General features: G+C 44.5%; 1 protein-coding gene across 1 annotated transcript in view; it reads right to left on the bottom strand.

Annotated features, from left to right (window-relative positions):
• LOC306929716 (mitogen-activated protein kinase kinase kinase 12-like) overlaps positions 1 to 15350 on the bottom strand; it is a gene marked incomplete at both ends in the record, with an annotated part of 29427 nt that extends 14077 nt beyond the window's left edge. Inside the window, 4 exons of the mRNA XM_079510356.1 lie at positions 2071 to 2229; positions 4492 to 4683; positions 7368 to 7551; positions 14816 to 15350. Coding sequence (XP_079366482.1) covers positions 2071 to 2229; positions 4492 to 4683; positions 7368 to 7551; positions 14816 to 15350 — 1070 coding nt within the window. The remainder of the gene's footprint in view (positions 1 to 2070; positions 2230 to 4491; positions 4684 to 7367; positions 7552 to 14815) is intronic.
• Positions 15351 to 17862: the final 2512 nt, after the last annotated feature.

Here is a 17862-nt window from a genome sequence, read left to right as displayed (position 1 = left end):
TGGCTTACAGAATGACAGAGTGAGAGAATGTTCATTGGCGCACCGATCCCATTCTGCTGCCTCAGCTCATTTTGTCCTTCAATTTTTAATCAGGAGAGTTGAGTTATTGGTGCTGAGCTGGGAAATACTATAAAGTGGGCACTACTAGCTGGTTGTATATCTTACTGTTGTGTATTGCAGTGGTTCTCAAACTCTTTCATGTCAAGGACCCCCGAACTGATTAGGCCACTGAGTTGATGCCCATTTGAAAATAACTTGTCCCAGGGACCCACCGAAGATTTGTGTCATGTTTTTTTTTACATGTTTCAATGTTTTCTTTCTTCCTTTTTCTCTTTTTTTTTTTGGTGCCGCTATTCATTTTGCTGGGGAGCCCTTGTAACCCCCACAAGGACCCTTTTAGGGGTCCCAGGATCCCCACTTAGTCTTTAGAAACGGTTCTTGTTTCCAGACCCTGGGGTCAACTAGAATAGTGAATGTCCCAACTGATGTACTGACCTGACCTGACCCTGGGGTCAACTAGAATAGTCAATGTCCCAACTGATACTGACCTGACCCTGGGGTCAACTAGAATAGTCAATGTCCCAACTGATACTGACCTGACCTGACCCTGGGGTCAACTAGAATAGTCAATGTCCCAACTGATGTACTGACCTGACCTGACCCTGGGGTCAACTAGAATAGTCAATGTCCCAACTGATACTGACCTGACCTGACCCTGGGGTCAACTAGAATAGTCAATGTCCCAACTGATGTACTGACCTGACCTGACCCAGGGGTCAACTAGAATAGTCAATGTCCCAACTGATGTACTGACCTGACCGACTGATGGACCGACTGACTTAACCTAATGTATATGATTGTGTCGCCGGAAATAATATCAAATCAAAATATATATAATCTCGCTCTATGTTTTTACCAAGTTCAAGCGCAATGTCAGCTGTCACCTGTCTATGTACAGTAATTGCACCGACAGTTACGTTTAGTAAGGAAGTTCTTTGCTAGTGAGTTGGGAAGATAAACGCGCTCACATTGAAATGTATCATTCAATGAATGATAACTTCCAGTTCGCCAATTCTGCCACCAGAACAGAAAACAGATTAGGAAGTAGGAGGAAGTACGATTCAGTTTATGAGGGTGCGACTGAGCTAGGCTTTAGCTTTATTTTAGGTTGAATAAAATAAGGTTACATATAGTCAACTTACAGGATGTTGTACTGCATTTAAATAATTGAGTTATGTCATATTGATATAAATTATTGTATACATTATTTTCCAGGATTATCCAGGACTCTGGTAGAGCTGTCATGTTGAATGTTAGTACAAAATAAAATGAACAACATACAGTACAACAAAATACCTAACCAGAACCTCTTTCTCTCTCTTTCTCCCTCTCTCTGACGCTGTGTACAGTAATTTACATAAATTAAACTAAATTCTATACACCCTCTCTTATTTTCTTTTCCTACATCAAAAGCTTTTTAATCCTATTTTCACATCTCTGCTAATGCACTGCTGGCCCGTGGCCAAACCCACTGCAGGCTTGGAAGGTTACTCCAGCCTCTCCTGAGCACTGCAGCATCTGGTGAATCAATTATTAAATTAGCCAGCGTTCCTTTCGCGAGAGAGAGAGAGAGAGAGAGAGAGAGAGAGAGAGAGAGAGAGAGAGAGAGAGAGAGAGGAGATTAGTGCTAAACTCAGGGCAACCCATCTGATAGGGTAGTGGGCCTATACGATTTCATGTAATGAGATATTGTACATAATACCACATAGATTTTTCTGGTAATAGGATAGCAAACTGTATAGTAAAGTATAACTAATGGGATCCTATGTTGATTTAATGAGAGATTACACTAATCTTGGGGAGAGAATTTGAAGGGGAAAAAAAGCAGTCTTACCATGTAAACCGACATTTATACTTTGTCATATAAAATAGCAAATCAATATTTTGACAACAGCAACAGCAAAAATATCAGATCTACAAGCCCACGTGTCACATCATAAATATTTCGCAGATTATGATAGGCCCACAATAGGGACAGCAGGTTGAAAGTAATTCAAGAAGGGTGCTTACCAAATATCCACCTTCTCTGAGACAGGCTCATTGCGTATGACTTCTGGAGCCATCCAGGCCACCGTACCAGCAAAGGACATCTTGGTGCTCCTTTCACTAAGCTCCTTGGATGTCCCGAAATCAGAGATCTTCACTGCGTCATCGTAGGTGATCAGCATGCTGTAAGCAAAGAATTGAAAGAAAAAGAAACATGCATGAAGTTTACACCTGATGTATGATCAAAAGAACAACCTATGGACAAATGTAAAGGATGGATATATTAAAACATCTATTCATCTATTTAACATCTACATTTAAAATGAAATAAATGCCATTTTGACTTATCTTTACAATAAGTATACATTAATGCTGCCACTAGATACAATCCTTACACACAGAAGAAGGCAGATCTTCAGAAATTAACCAAGAAAATGTGTCCGTCTGCAACTCAAATCACGCTCGGCAGTAGTGGGCTTGATCCTAGTGTCCCTATTCTGGGCATGGAACAACACAATATTCTGCAGAAATTAGCAGTTGCAACTCGTTGTGATACTGCAACGTTTCCTCTCTGGCGATTGGGTTGATAGATGAGGCTTATATCGTCTAGTTATCACTCGTGTAACATTTTTCTCTTTGTTGTATCAGTGGGAGCTACATCACCACAGGTCCACCTTGCAGGGGCGGTCCGTCAGGGGGGCAGACATTAGTCCACCTTGCAGGGGCGGTCCGTCGGGGGGGCAGACATTAGTCCGACGTGCCAACCGCCCGACATACTGTACATGGCTGGTTAATGACACATGCATGGCCGGTTAAGACACATGCGTGGCCGGTTAAGACACATGCATGGCCGGTTAAGACACATGCGTGGCCGGTTAAGACACATGCATGGCCGGTTAAGACACATGCGTGGCCGGTTAAGACACATGCATGGCCGGTTAGGACACATGCATGGCCGGTTAGGACACATGCATGGCTGGTTAATGACACATGCATGGCCGGTTAGGACACATGCATGGCCGGTTAGGACACATGCATGGCCGGTTAATGACACATGCATGGCTGGTTAGGACACATGCATGGCCGGTTAGGACACATGCATGGCCGGTTAATGACACATGCATGGCCGGTTAGGACACATGCATGGCCGGTTAATGACACATGCATGGCTGGTTAGGACACATGCATGGCCGGTTAGGACACATGCATGGCCGGTTAATGACACATGCATGGCTGGTTAGGACACATGCATGGCCGGTTAGGACACATGCATGGCTGGTTAAGACACATGCATGGCCGGTTAGGACACATGCATGGCCGGTTAGGACACATGCATGGCTGGTTAGGACACATGCATGGCCGGTTAATGACACATGCATGGCCGGTTAGGACACATGCATGGCCGGTTAAGACACATGCGTGGCCGGTTAGGACACATGCATGGCTGGTTAGGACACATGCATGGCCGGTTAATGACACATGCATGGCCGGTTAAGACACATGCGTGGCTTCCGTGTGCGGTTAGAGTTATGGTTTGGGGTAGGACGACGGACCAAAGTAGTGTCGGAATGTTAGTACATTGGACCAAAAATATGCCCCCCCTCCGTCAGTGGGAGCTGGGGGTACAGCCTTTCCCCGGCCCAGGACTCCAGGGGATCGGCCTTCCAGCTGTCAGATGATCACGATGACACAGTCACAGACCTTTACTTGGTCACACTTTGCAAGCCCTGCCTCTTGGCACAGCAGCAGGCAGCGAGCCCATTCAAAGCATTATCTCAGGGTGCTACAAATGTCTATCTACATCCTGTAAGTAGACTCATTACAAGTGGCTCTTATTTTGAAGAGGAAGTCAGTTTCGGTTGCATCTGTGACTTAAACAATGTACACACTTTGGAAGTATATTAAACATGGAACCTCCGTGGCATTAGGTGAGTAGTTCATTGTATAAGTCTTATGGTGGCTCACGCTGGTGAAATCATCATCAACAACAGCTGCCCAAAAAAGCATTAACAGGTAGGCTACAGTACAGTACTGTTACTGTCACTGCCTACAAGAAAGTGATTAACAGTTATTAAATTGAAGTTCACTTAGCCTGCTTATATCATGCCCTTAAATAGTTCTTGTACTTGGAACTGTTTGGCCGCCGTGCCAATTCTTATAAACAGTTTAGTTCATTAATTGAAGTGGGTCCGCCTTGCACTGTGGTGTTGAACACTTAACTCTCAAATGGTCTCAAAATGTGTGTGAGAGAAAACGGCATTACCCAAAGCTTGTAAGACCCACAGATGTGTTTGTTTTAAAGCATCAAGCTTTGATGGGTTTTATATATTATATTGCATCATAATGCACAGTGGGTGGGGGGGGTTTGTTTGGGGGGCCGTGCCCCCAAACCCCCCCCCCCAGCCCGTTATAGACTTATTCCACCAGTGCCAATGAGAGACTCACTTGGGTGACTTGAGGTCTCGGTGGATAATCTTGTGAAGGTGCAGGTAGTTCATTCCCCCTGCGATACCCATGGCCCACTCCATCAAGAGGGCAGGGGTGATCTTTCTGCCCGCCCTCAGCACCTCGTACAGTTGACCCTGGGCACAGTATTCCATGATGATGCAGTAACAAGGAGCCTGGGTACAGATACCCCTGAAACAGCAGAGCGTTACAGTGGATGTTAGTACAGCAGTTGGCATGCTACAATGCTTAGCACAGGGATAAGAGTGGAACAGAATAAAGTACAACAGAGCTACAGAATACTATACACAGCCAAAAACATAGCGAAAACCATCACAGTAAAAATTGTACAATGAACATGTCAAATGTTTTCTATTTTCTCTCAAATAAATCAATCATTCAATCAGTGCATACAGAGATATACAGTTTCATTGGTAGACTCTTACTCTTAAGTAAATACCATCAGGGCTCTACAGTGTGAATATTTCACTCGCTTTTGCCCCTAAAAATAGATATGTGCAAAGTGGACAAATAATTTCTGAACAGTGTTATAAAATCAATGTTTCAAAAAGCTGCTTAATTTCTTTCAAATGTTTTATTAATATTGTTTTATTTCAAAAGCTTTCTTCCGACATTTCAGTGTGCCAGTGTTTTGAAAGCTCTCTTCAGTGCTATTATTATTATTATTATTATTATTAGAAAACTCATTTTAATTCTATCCTCAGTGGGTTGATCATCCGATCTGAGAACTTGGACATGGTCATTGACATACTGTATGTGAGGAAGCAGATTTTTCACTTTTCCCAAATTTAAGCTGTTTATAGCCATTTTTGTGGACTGTCACTGTCAATGTATCTGCCCGTCCTCATCCATTCAAATGGATTTTGGTCCTCAGTGCCTTGACCAATCGATCAACTCTAGGCTCTGTGCATAGCGGGAGTCCCAGGTTTCCAGAAGTTAATTTCCCCATAGCTTCATTTGATTAGTTCAGCAGCAGATTTCATTATCATTATCATTATTTGTGTTTCCCGTTTAAATCTGCTGCAGAGCCAATCAAACAAATCTATATGGAACACTGGACCAGAACAGCCACCTTCTGGAAACCTGGGAGGGACAACAGTATTGAAACCTGGGAGGGACAACAGTATTAACCTGGGAGGGACAACAGTATTGAATCCTGGGAGGGACAACAGTATTGAACCTGGGAGGGACAACAGTATTGAACCTGGGAGGGACAACAGTATTGAACCTGGGAGGGACAACAGTATTGAACCTGGGAGGGACAACAGTATTGAACCTGGGAGGGACAACAGTATTGAACCTGGGAGGGACAACAGTATTGAACCTGGGAGGGACAACAGTATTGAAACCTGGGAGGGACAACAGTATTGAACCTGGGAGGGACAACAGTATTGAAACCTGGGAGGGACAACAGTTTTGCACAGACCTAATTAGCATATATCGCCACTGACAGGCACAAACCTACTATCTCCATGTTTCAAGTTTTGAAGTGTTTTCCTAAATTAACACGAATTATGCCTTGGACGTGTAGGCGTCTTTAGGTCTTTTTTATTGTTATAATTTTTTGGTTGGCCTCTCCTTCTGCACCATACTCCTTGCTGTTTCGCGCATGCACACTGCCGTTCACTTCCTTGTTTACGGCTCCAAAAGAATGGCTCATAACTCCTAATCTAGGGAGCTCTCCATGGTTTTGACCAGAAGGACAATGTTCTGTCACCTGGCGTAGGACAGTGGAGGGAGAGTTGAAGACCCTGCATCACACCTGGGGATTTATAAAGACGCTGGCCCTGGACAGACTGAAGTGGAGATCCTTTGTTGCTGCCCTACATGCCAGCCGGCATAAAGGGCAGTAAGTAAGTAAGTAAGTACAATGTTCTGTCTTCATTTTCTGACTTCAGCATGCCTCTCGTTTGGAATATAATAATAATTTATAAAGACGCTGGCCCAGGACAGACTGAAGTGGAGATCCTTTGTTGCTGCCCTACATGCCAGCCGGCATAAAGGGCAGTAAGTAAGTAAGTAAGTACCATGTTCTGTCTTCATTTTCTGACTTCAGCATGCCTCTCGTTTGGAATATTAACGCTTCTAGAGAGACCTTAGCGTGACCAGCGTGAGGTAAGAATGGAAAATTATGCCTCCCGCTTTTGGAGGGGAACGGAAGGGAGGGGCTTTTTTTATGTTGAAAAAAATGCAAGTTTTAATGCACTACTTCATCATACACAAAAGTGCTATAAAAGCATAAAAGCATTTTTGCACCAGGCTATGGGATCTGTAGTTGTGGTTGCGGTCCCATAACTCAGGCGGATGGGACGCGCCATATGATTTATATGGTTGTCGGTTGGTTGTCGGGTGACTGTGGTAGGTTTGTGATTTGGCCTCTGCTGTGAGTGGAGATGGGGGGAAGTGATTCAGGGGAGCAGTGCCAGAGTTAATTGATTGGCAAGTGATTCCAATTTTCAAATCGCTCCTCTTTATAGTAGCATAGTGGACCTGTCCGCACACGCACGCACGCACACACACACACACCCAAGAGAACGCCAGCAGAGAGAGAGAGAGAGAGAGAGAGAGAGAGAGAGAGAGAGAGAGAGAGAGAGAGAGAGAGAGAGAGAGCAAGAGAGCTGGCTCAATGGTGCAAAGTTATAAATTACTTTGATTTAAATGCATAGCAAGCAGCAGACCTAGCCAGGCAAGGCTATATAGACTTGGCACACCAATAACTCTGAGTTGTTCACATACATGTCTAGTCAATAACGTGCAGAAGCGTTAATTACAAATGAAGTATTTGTGGCGTAACAACCTATAGGCGGACAGGGACACAAAAAGTTAGCATCGATCTCTGACTATCCTGCACTCACTTGAACGTGATGATGTTGGGGTGTTTGAGCTTGCGTAAGTGCTTGATGTCTGTCTCTTTGATGTCTCTGACTTTCTTCACAGCCACCTCCTTGCCGTGCAGCTTGCCCAGGAAGACGGCCCCCTGGGCCCCGCTGCCCACCCACTGCAGGTCTGAGATCTCCTCAAACGGCACCTCCCACAGCTCTGAGACGTGGAGAGAAGACAGGGGTGGTAGAGAGGTTAGTGTGTGTGTGTGTGTGTGTGTGTGTGTGTGTGTGTGTGTGTGTGTGTGTGTGTGTGTGTGTGTGTGTGTGTGTGTGTGTGTGTGCGTGTGCGTGTGCGTGTGCGTGTGTGTGTGTGTGTGTGTGTGTGCGCAGCATATAGAGAGGAGAGAGAGCTAGCAGGGGGTATAGATGGTATGCACATTGCACGTGATATCATCATCATACCCAGAACAAGTTATGCGGGAACGCCTACTGAGTGGCAAATAAATTAATAAATCTGGCCTTGACAGCCCGTACATCCAAGCAGAAAAGTCTGATTGCATTAAACAACGTTAAACTAACTTTGCCACTCGATTTAGAGAGATGGGTAAACAGCTGGCAAAAAAGTGATCCTAAAATAGTGTGGCTTCCCTGTAAAACTGAGACAATTCAGACATTTCGCAAAATCAATTAGCAATTATCTGGATAACTAGAATCCCGTTAATAGCCTACTACTACTACTACTACTAAATCACTTGAACCCTAGCATCCCTATTCTGCGCATGTTAGGCTAACATACGGCAAAAGTACATACGTTTTGTGTTGTTATAAAATATACCCCGTTTATTTTTCCAAGATTCTTTTCAAAATAACAGTGGAATGAATGGCAGTGATCTTATTCAAATAGACGATCGATGTATTGTATATAGGGTTAGAGTGGCTGAATTTGATGCTATATTAAGTCATTTTGCTGGGGACCCCCCACACACTGGGGACCCCCTATGTGTGTGTGAGACCCTCACACACACTGGGGATCCCCTATGTGTGTGTGAGACCAAGCAGCCTGGGCTTGCTTTCATAGACCAGTCCGCTTATTTCTCTCACAAAATCTGGCAACAGTGGACTTAAGAAGCATAGGGATAAAGCCTGTTCTAGACAGCCCGGTCCCTTCGGCACAACGCTGTAAAAATACATTACAGTTACAATCCGTAGGTTTTATGTCTCTCCCGACGGAGAGAGCTAATTTCAACGATGTCAGACCTACAATAAAGATGGCGGCGCATCTAGTGTCCAATCCATGCTGTCTGCTTAAAATAACTTTATTATCACTGCCAAGCAGCCACTGTCCTACCCCAGTGGATCTCAACCTTTCACAATATTCATATTTGAACTGGGGACCCCCCAAAACAATCATATTTGAACTGGGGACCTCCCAAAACAATCATATTTGAACTGGGGACCTCCCAAAACAATCATATTTGAACTGGGGACCTCCCAAAACAATCGTATTTGAACTGGGGACCCCCCAAAACAATCGTATTTGAACTGGGGACCCCCCAAAATAATCGTATTTGAACTGGGGACCCCCCAAAAGAATCGTATTTGAACTGGGGACCCCCCAAAATAATAGTATTTGAACTGGGGACCCCCCCAAAACAATCGTATTTGAACTGTGAACCCCCAAAATAATCGTATTTGAACTGGGGACCCCCCAAAACAATCGTATTTGAACTGGGGACTCCCAAAATAATCGTATTTGAACTGGGGACCCCCCAAAACAATCGTATTTGAACTGGGGACCCCCCAAAACAATCGTATTTGAACTGGGGATGCCTAAAATAATCATATTTGAACTGGGGACCGCACAAAATAATCATATTGGAACTGCATGTGGACCGCATAAACATAATCATATTTCTTCCTTTCTTTTTATTTGTTTAGTAAAAATACAAAATATATTAAAAACAATCCAACTATGTCAATGAACAATACATCATAATGTGTTCGAAAAGGAGAAGTAAGAAGCTAATGCTACCCCTTCATAACAGTTTTAACACAAAATCTTATGAGAAAAATAATAAGTACAGACCCCTGAGGGACCCCGGTCACCAAAAAATATAGGATTCTAGTGGTTAAATTAATGTTTTATACATTAAAACAAGTCTCGGAGGCAGATAGATTTACAAACAAGCTTCATGATCAGCTTTGAACCAGTTCTTGGTTTGTGCTTGACATTTTAGACGGACTGTCTGATAGTGGCTTAGTTGTGTGTGGTCATAGCTAAAAACAGTGCAGTACAGTAAAGCAATTACAGGATGAACTCAGTCACACACACACACACACACACACACACACACACACACACACACACACACACACCACGTGTGTGACCCCCCTGTTCTGTACTTGAACCCTAGCTGCACCTCAACCTGAGACATGGGGTGTGTGTGTGTGTGTGTGTGTGTGTGTGTGTGTGTGTGTGTGTGTGTGTGTGTGTGTGTGTGTGTGTGTGTGTGTGTGTGTGTGTGTGTGCGTGTGCGTGTGTGTGTGTGTGTGCGCAGCATATAGAGAGGAGAGAGAGCTAGCAGGGGGTATAGATGGTATGCACATTGCACGTGATATCATCATCATACCCAGAACAAGTTATGCGGGAACGCCTACTGAGTGGCAAATAAATTAATAAATCTGGCCTTGACAGCCCGTACATCCAAGCAGAAAAGTCTGATTGCATTAAACAACGTTAAACTAACTTTGCCACTCGATTTAGAGAGATGGGTAAACAGCTGGCAAAAAAGTGATCCTAAAATAGTGTGGCTTCCCTGTAAAACTGAGACAATTCAGACATTTCGCAAAATCAATTAGCAATTATCTGGATAACTAGAATCCCGTTAATAGCCTACTACTACTACTACTACTAAATCACTTGAACCCTAGCATCCCTATTCTGCGCATGTTAGGCTAACATACGGCAAAAGTACATACGTTTTGTGTTGTTATAAAATATACCCCGTTTATTTTTCCAAGATTCTTTTCAAAATAACAGTGGAATGAATGGCAGTGATCTTATTCAAATAGACGATCGATGTATTGTATATAGGGTTAGAGTGGCTGAATTTGATGCTATATTAAGTCATTTTGCTGGGGACCCCCCACACACTGGGGACCCCCTATGTGTGTGTGAGACCCTCACACACACTGGGGATCCCCTATGTGTGTGTGAGACCAAGCAGCCTGGGCTTGCTTTCATAGACCAGTCCGCTTATTTCTCTCACAAAATCTGGCAACAGTGGACTTAAGAAGCATAGGGATAAAGCCTGTTCTAGACAGCCCGGTCCCTTCGGCACAACGCTGTAAAAATACATTACAGTTACAATCCGTAGGTTTTATGTCTCTCCCGACGGAGAGAGCTAATTTCAACGATGTCAGACCTACAATAAAGATGGCGGCGCATCTAGTGTCCAATCCATGCTGTCTGCTTAAAATAACTTTATTATCACTGCCAAGCAGCCACTGTCCTACCCCAGTGGATCTCAACCTTTCACAATATTCATATTTGAACTGGGGACCCCCCAAAACAATCATATTTGAACTGGGGACCTCCCAAAACAATCATATTTGAACTGGGGACCTCCCAAAACAATCATATTTGAACTGGGGACCTCCCAAAACAATCGTATTTGAACTGGGGACCCCCCAAAACAATCGTATTTGAACTGGGGACCCCCCAAAATAATCGTATTTGAACTGGGGACCCCCCAAAAGAATCGTATTTGAACTGGGGACCCCCCAAAATAATAGTATTTGAACTGGGGACCCCCCCAAAACAATCGTATTTGAACTGTGAACCCCCAAAATAATCGTATTTGAACTGGGGACCCCCCAAAACAATCGTATTTGAACTGGGGACTCCCAAAATAATCGTATTTGAACTGGGGACCCCCCAAAACAATCGTATTTGAACTGGGGACCCCCCAAAACAATCGTATTTGAACTGGGGATGCCTAAAATAATCATATTTGAACTGGGGACCGCACAAAATAATCATATTGGAACTGCATGTGGACCGCATAAACATAATCATATTTCTTCCTTTCTTTTTATTTGTTTAGTAAAAATACAAAATATATTAAAAACAATCCAACTATGTCAATGAACAATACATCATAATGTGTTCGAAAAGGAGAAGTAAGAAGCTAATGCTACCCCTTCATAACAGTTTTAACACAAAATCTTATGAGAAAAATAATAAGTACAGACCCCTGAGGGACCCCGGTCACCAAAAAATATAGGATTCTAGTGGTTAAATTAATGTTTTATACATTAAAACAAGTCTCGGAGGCAGATAGATTTACAAACAAGCTTCATGATCAGCTTTGAACCAGTTCTTGGTTTGTGCTTGACATTTTAGACGGACTGTCTGATAGTGGCTTAGTTGTGTGTGGTCATAGCTAAAAACAGTGCAGTACAGTAAAGCAATTACAGGATGAACTCAGTCACACACACACACACACACACACACACACACACACACACACACACACACACACACACACACCACGTGTGTGACCCCCCTGTTCTGTACTTGAACCCTAGCTGCACCTCAACCTGAGACATGGGTGTGTGTGTGTGTGTGTGTGTGTGTGTGTGTGTGTGTGTGTGTGTGTGTGTGTGTGTGTGTGTGTGTGTGTGTGTGTGTGTGTGTGTGTGTGTGTGTGTGTGTGTGTGCGCGCGTGCGTGCAGACAGACAGGGAGCTCTAATCTGCAGTGGATAATACTCGCTCAGTCCCCTAAATCCTGCTTAGCACCATTGTGGGGCTGCCACAAAACATGATTCCAACACTCAGCAGGGGGGCGGAAGGACTGAGGTGGGAGAAGGGATTTGAGAGCCCAACGTTAGGTGTATATGGAAGAAATGGTACTGTGTAGACTAGAGCAGTGGTTCTCAACCTGTGGTCCGGGGCCCACTGGTGGGCCGGGAGGGTATTGTAAGTGGCCCCCAAATAATTGTCAAAACACGTAGCCGCATGGCGATAATAGCCAATCTGCAAGCGCACAATGTGCCCATATTGCCACGCGTTGTGAGCTTGTAGATCTGCTAGATTTGATATGTATGAAAACAACACAATTATGACGCCAGTGTTAAAGTGGTTAAGGGAAGGGGCCAAGAGGGAGATTCCCCACAGCTCAACCAGGGTTCTGTGAGGCTTGGGGGCGGGCGGGCAGACAGACAGACAGGCAGACAGGCAGACAGACAGGCAGACAGGCAGACAGGCGGGCGGGCAGACAGACAGACAGACAGACAGGCAGACAGACAGACAGACAGACAGACAGACAGACAGACAGACAGACAGACAGACAGACAGACAGACAGACAGACAGACAGACAGACAGACAGACAGACAGACAGACAGACAGACAGACAGACAGACAGACAGACAGACAGGCAGGAAGCACGGGCCAGGGCAGAGGGCAGACGCACCACTGCTGTCCTGCACCACGGGAGGGGAGATAGAAATGCATCCATCATATTAATCAGGGCGATATGAATGATTAATGATCTCTGGCGATTGATTGTGTTTTGTGCCTCTAATGAGCCCATAAAGCGTTCTATCAGGCTATATCAGATACATCAGATATGTAAACCCCTAGCATCCTCCCCACGTCTGTCGTCTTTGATCCGATAAACGGGAATCATTTTAAGACATTTAACAGAAACAGAGCTCCTGCATTTTCTTTTTTTAGAATCAATAATGAAAGGCGAACGGAGCAGCTGAATCCTGCTCCGGTCTACACAGTACAATCCTTTTGTATATTCCTCATTATCCACTGTGGAATGACTATTCATGTTTACCCACACACGCAGGAGATAGCTTGTTTATGTACACCATGCCTGTATTTATACCTCTGAATGCTACTGTTCATACTATACTTGATATACTGTTCGTGCATTTTAACTACTTTTGAATGTAGCCCACAACAGCCAAATCCCAGGCAGTCCAAGTGCGATAGGCACTTGGACTGTTTATTCCTGTGCGTTACTAGTACTACCTGTTTACTCTTTCTATTGTCATTATAATTTTGTATATATTTTTCTGTAATTGTCCGGTATTTCATAACTGTGTGATCCTGTCACGATAACAGCTGAAAAGAATAAAGGTCTATCTCTCCCTCAGTGTTAATTAAGGTAGTTCTCCACTGATGTGGGAGACCGTCAGAGACTGTACTACTGTAACCAAATGGATTTGGTTACCGTCTCTGCGTCACAAAATGGATAAATTACTGTAACACAGAGGAGGGTTTTACTGTGTACATGTTCCATTAAAAGCCCCTTGTTTATTTACACTCCATACTATAATGCCATGCCCATGCTAATAGTGGGACTGTCTGAGAGACAGCACGGGTGCAGATGGGCTCGGAGCGATAATGGGAAGGGATGAAAGGCAGGGGAAAGGCGACAAGGAGATATAGATGGAGCAGGGGGAGGGGAGGGGGGTTGCTGCTGGAGTCAATTGGGTGATAAAACGTCAGAGGAATAGCAGCCGAGAGAGAGAGAGAGGTATGAAACAGCCACCACCCTCCTCGACGTGATGCTCTGTGTGTGTGTGTGTGTGTGTGTGTGTGTGTGTGTGTGTGTGTGTGTGTGTGTGTGTGTGTGTGTGTGTGTGTGTGTGTGTGTGTGTGAGTGTGAGTGTGTGTGTGTGTGTGTGCATGCGTGCGTGTATGCATGGCCTGCTAGTGCACATCTATGTGGTTGCGTACAATGCTCGTTAGCGCCACGGTCGCATACGTGCGTGTCCTCAGCTCTCTGTGTGTGTATGTGTGAGTGTGAGTGTGTGTGCGCGTGCGTGCGCACACGCATGTGCCAGGTTTGTGTTAATAGAGATGAGAGGTGCGCAGGTCAGCGCGTGGCCATACATTATGCATGAAGCAGATTTGGCAGAGGGGTCCCAGGGGAGCTCTGCACCATTGTAGTGACTGCAGACATAAACAACACAGCGTCACGGGCAAGCTGGTTTCACTAGGGAGAGTGTGGGGGCAGGGAAGAGGATGGGAGCAAAATAATAGTAGGTGTTCTCTCTCTCTCTGTGTGTGTGTGTGCGTGTGTGTGCGTCTGTGTGTGTGTGTGTGTGTGTGTCTCTCCTGTCAGAGAGAGTGCTTGTTTACAACATGGCTTTTGTGGGAGTAATTTCTCTACCAACTGGTTAATGTAATTAAATTGGAGGATAGAATCACGTAATTACCATATCAAAGCTTCAGCCTGGAATTAAAGGCGAGCTGGTGGTTGCTTTTCTTGGGGTGCTAATATAGGCTAAAGTAAAAGCAATCATTAGTTCCACTGTGTGTGCGCGTACACACACACGTGTGAGTGTGTGTATCTGTGTGTGTACAGTATGTGGGTGTGTGTGTGTGTGTGTGCATGTAATGGTGGAAGTGGTGCTTGTCTGTCTGTGGGCGTTCGTCGGTGTGTCAACTCGTCTTCTTACCCTCCAGGTTGTGTTTGTGCTCGGTGGAGTAGGCTTTTCCAATCATAGTCCAGACAGGCCTCAGACACCCAAACAGTCCCTCCAGGAAGCCTCCTCCCCCTCCGGTGGACTGGCACTGTAGCCTGGCGTCGCCCGCCTGGCTCCTGACCGCGCTGCACTCCCCGCCGCCGCCGTTCCCCTCCCCCTCTGTCCTCCCCGAGCTGCCGCCGTCATTCTCGTGGAGCTTCAGCACGGTGTTGGTGAACTGCTCCTGCTGCTCCTCGCTTGGCGTGGGGCTGTGTCCACAGGTGTGCCCTCCTCCTCCACCTCCTCCTCCACCTCCACCTTCTCCTCCTCCTCCGCCTCCACCCTCCGGCTCCACCACCGCACCAGCTATAGAGAGGATGTTGCGTATGACACACTGGGTGGGGGTCAGGTCCATGTCCGGGGTGCAGGGCGTCTCGGCCCGTCTAAAGGCAGGCGACTCGGAGAGTGGCGAGTTGAAGGCGGAGAGGGAGGGAGAGGGGGCGCGGGATTCGTGCAGGATCAGTGCCATGATGGGGGGCTGCAGTCATTGGAACAAGCCAGGAACTATAAGAGCCTTGACATGGCCAAGCAGAGAAAGAGAGAGAGAGAGAGAGAGAGAGAGAGAGCATTATGAGAGCCATATAAAAGATGACAATCTTAATTATTACCATGTGGAAGCTCACTAATCACTATATCATGTGATGTAGTGAGCTTTCACGTGGTTATAATTAATTTCACAGTAGAACATTTTTAACTATACAATTGATGCAGTTGGTTAGAGTGTGCCACCTTACATTTTCTGGACATGTATTTGGAATTGTTGTCAGCTGCATATTATTTTCCTGCTAATCAGATGTCAGGTTGGTTTGGTAGTTGGTAACGTAAGGTTTTGTCTTCTGGCCTCTGTGGAGAGGGGCACTCTTTAATAGAAATATCAAAAGGAAACCTAGTTCATTACAAGTTGCACATTCAGTCTCTCCTAAGAGACATTTATAATTTGTGTCTCACCCAGCTACACATTTTGAAAATGCTGCCAAGGCAAAGTAGTGCTCTGTTTTTTAATATAGTTTAATACAAGGTAGGTAATTATTATTTGGCACTATCATGAGTATTAGTGTTTATTAATGTTATTGCTTTGTGGTCAGTTCACAAATTATGCCATGTCTACAGAATTCTGTAATGACAATAAGAGTAGATGGCATTCTACATACTGTATGTATAGCCTCTACTCTGCAACTGAGTTTTGGAGATAAGGTAATACATCTTTGTGTGGCTGGAGATATCAAACCAAAGCTACTGCCCAGAGTGTATATAGAATGAGAGTATTGGATTACAAATAAATTATGAGAAGACCTCGGTTTACATATTAACTCCATCAAATCAACTCAACTGTCTCCGTGGGCAGCACAACATCACAGTGAATGAATCAAATTATCCCTCAAAATATTCTGCTTTGCAGAACATTCCAGACATAACATCACAACACCAGTAGGACATTCACTTGGCACAAATTATGCCACAATCCTTTATCTCCTATCCAATATCTGTGATAGAATATAGCTGCTATGTTAATGGGGATGAGATGAAGAGTTGGTGTTAAAATAATGAGGGAGAGCTGCAAAGCATCTTCAAAGACTGATATTTCTCCAAGGATCAGAAAAGGAATATTCATGGTATAGACTCCAGTGACATGTTTCCACCCACACCTTCACTATCACTATGATAATAACAACCTAGCCTACTACGGTAGGCAGGGCGAGGTGTTTACCTAATATGTAGAATAAGTATCATCATGGTATACAATTCCAAAGTACATTCCAAAGTGATGATATCCAGTCACAGTTACCACGCACAAGCATGCACCCCACACACGCGCGCGCGCGCGCACACACGCGCACACACACACACACACACACACACACACACACACACACACACACACACACTCACTATGGTACTAACTACTGTATACTGTATCTTATTATTTTATCATCCTGAATGTCAACTTAGACATATAGGTCCTGAGCACTGTTGGACACACATATTATACGTAGGCTATACTGCTGGACACAACAGAAACACCTTGTGACACTGCAAAATAGTCAGAATTGATTTAACTTATATACTTATATACTTATATAGCCCCTATAGCAAGATGCATAGTCTCCATTGTGGACAATGGACATTTTATACAGTCTGAGCAGAGGTATACGATACTAGTCTAAATTTCAAAGGATGTTTGTGGTAATTCACAAACATCCAAAGCTTAATGTCTGGATCGAAGAGCGATGCTAATTATATAAAAAAGATCTTCACAGCTGAGCTGAGACACATCTGTTTGTCTGTAGTCAGGAATAAATAAGCATATATCATCCACATGCGACTGATTTTGACTCCTAATAATCTTGTCAACCCCTCACTTTAGTAAAAGGGGCATCAGCTGCCGAAATGCAGGGAGGCTGCGGTGGTCCGTCACAGGCCAGTGCATTGTGAATGTACGATGGACGGGATGGATGGATGGATGGATGGATGGATATGGATGGATGGGGGGCTTTAATCGTGCGTAACGGTGGCTCTCATCGAACCTCCGTGTGGTGCAGTATTATTCTCCGTCAACATTAGTTCGTACAACCGCAAATATTTCCGCTAAGTCGTTATATTTTAGAACAAGACGCGAAACATGTTATGGTCAAGTTGTGATCAGGTCGGCTGCCGTCACTTGCCCCTGTTCGTTGTGATTGTGACAGCATATAACCTGCTCATCATCAGTGAAGCACTGTAAAAAAAAAAAACGCCTACCTTTAAGACTGTCGAAAGCTGATATCCATCGTTGCTAATCGCGTATGCTTTACTCCAGTACACAGTAGTTTGTTTCCAAGCACGTGATCTATATAATTTAATGTAATCTATTTTAAATTACAACAGATATACAGCAATGAAATTATTCTGCCTTTTCTTGGTTCAACACATCCAGTCAATGATGGGTTTGTTTTAAAATGACACCGCTCTCCTCTGTGTCCCTCTCTCTCATTCGGTTGATA

The sequence above is a fragment of the Electrona antarctica genome (assembly GCF_951216825.1).
Source record: "Electrona antarctica genome assembly, chromosome: 9".
Lineage (NCBI taxonomy): Eukaryota > Metazoa > Chordata > Actinopteri > Myctophiformes > Myctophidae > Electrona > Electrona antarctica.
This window is presented reverse-complemented; position numbering and strand designations above follow the sequence as displayed.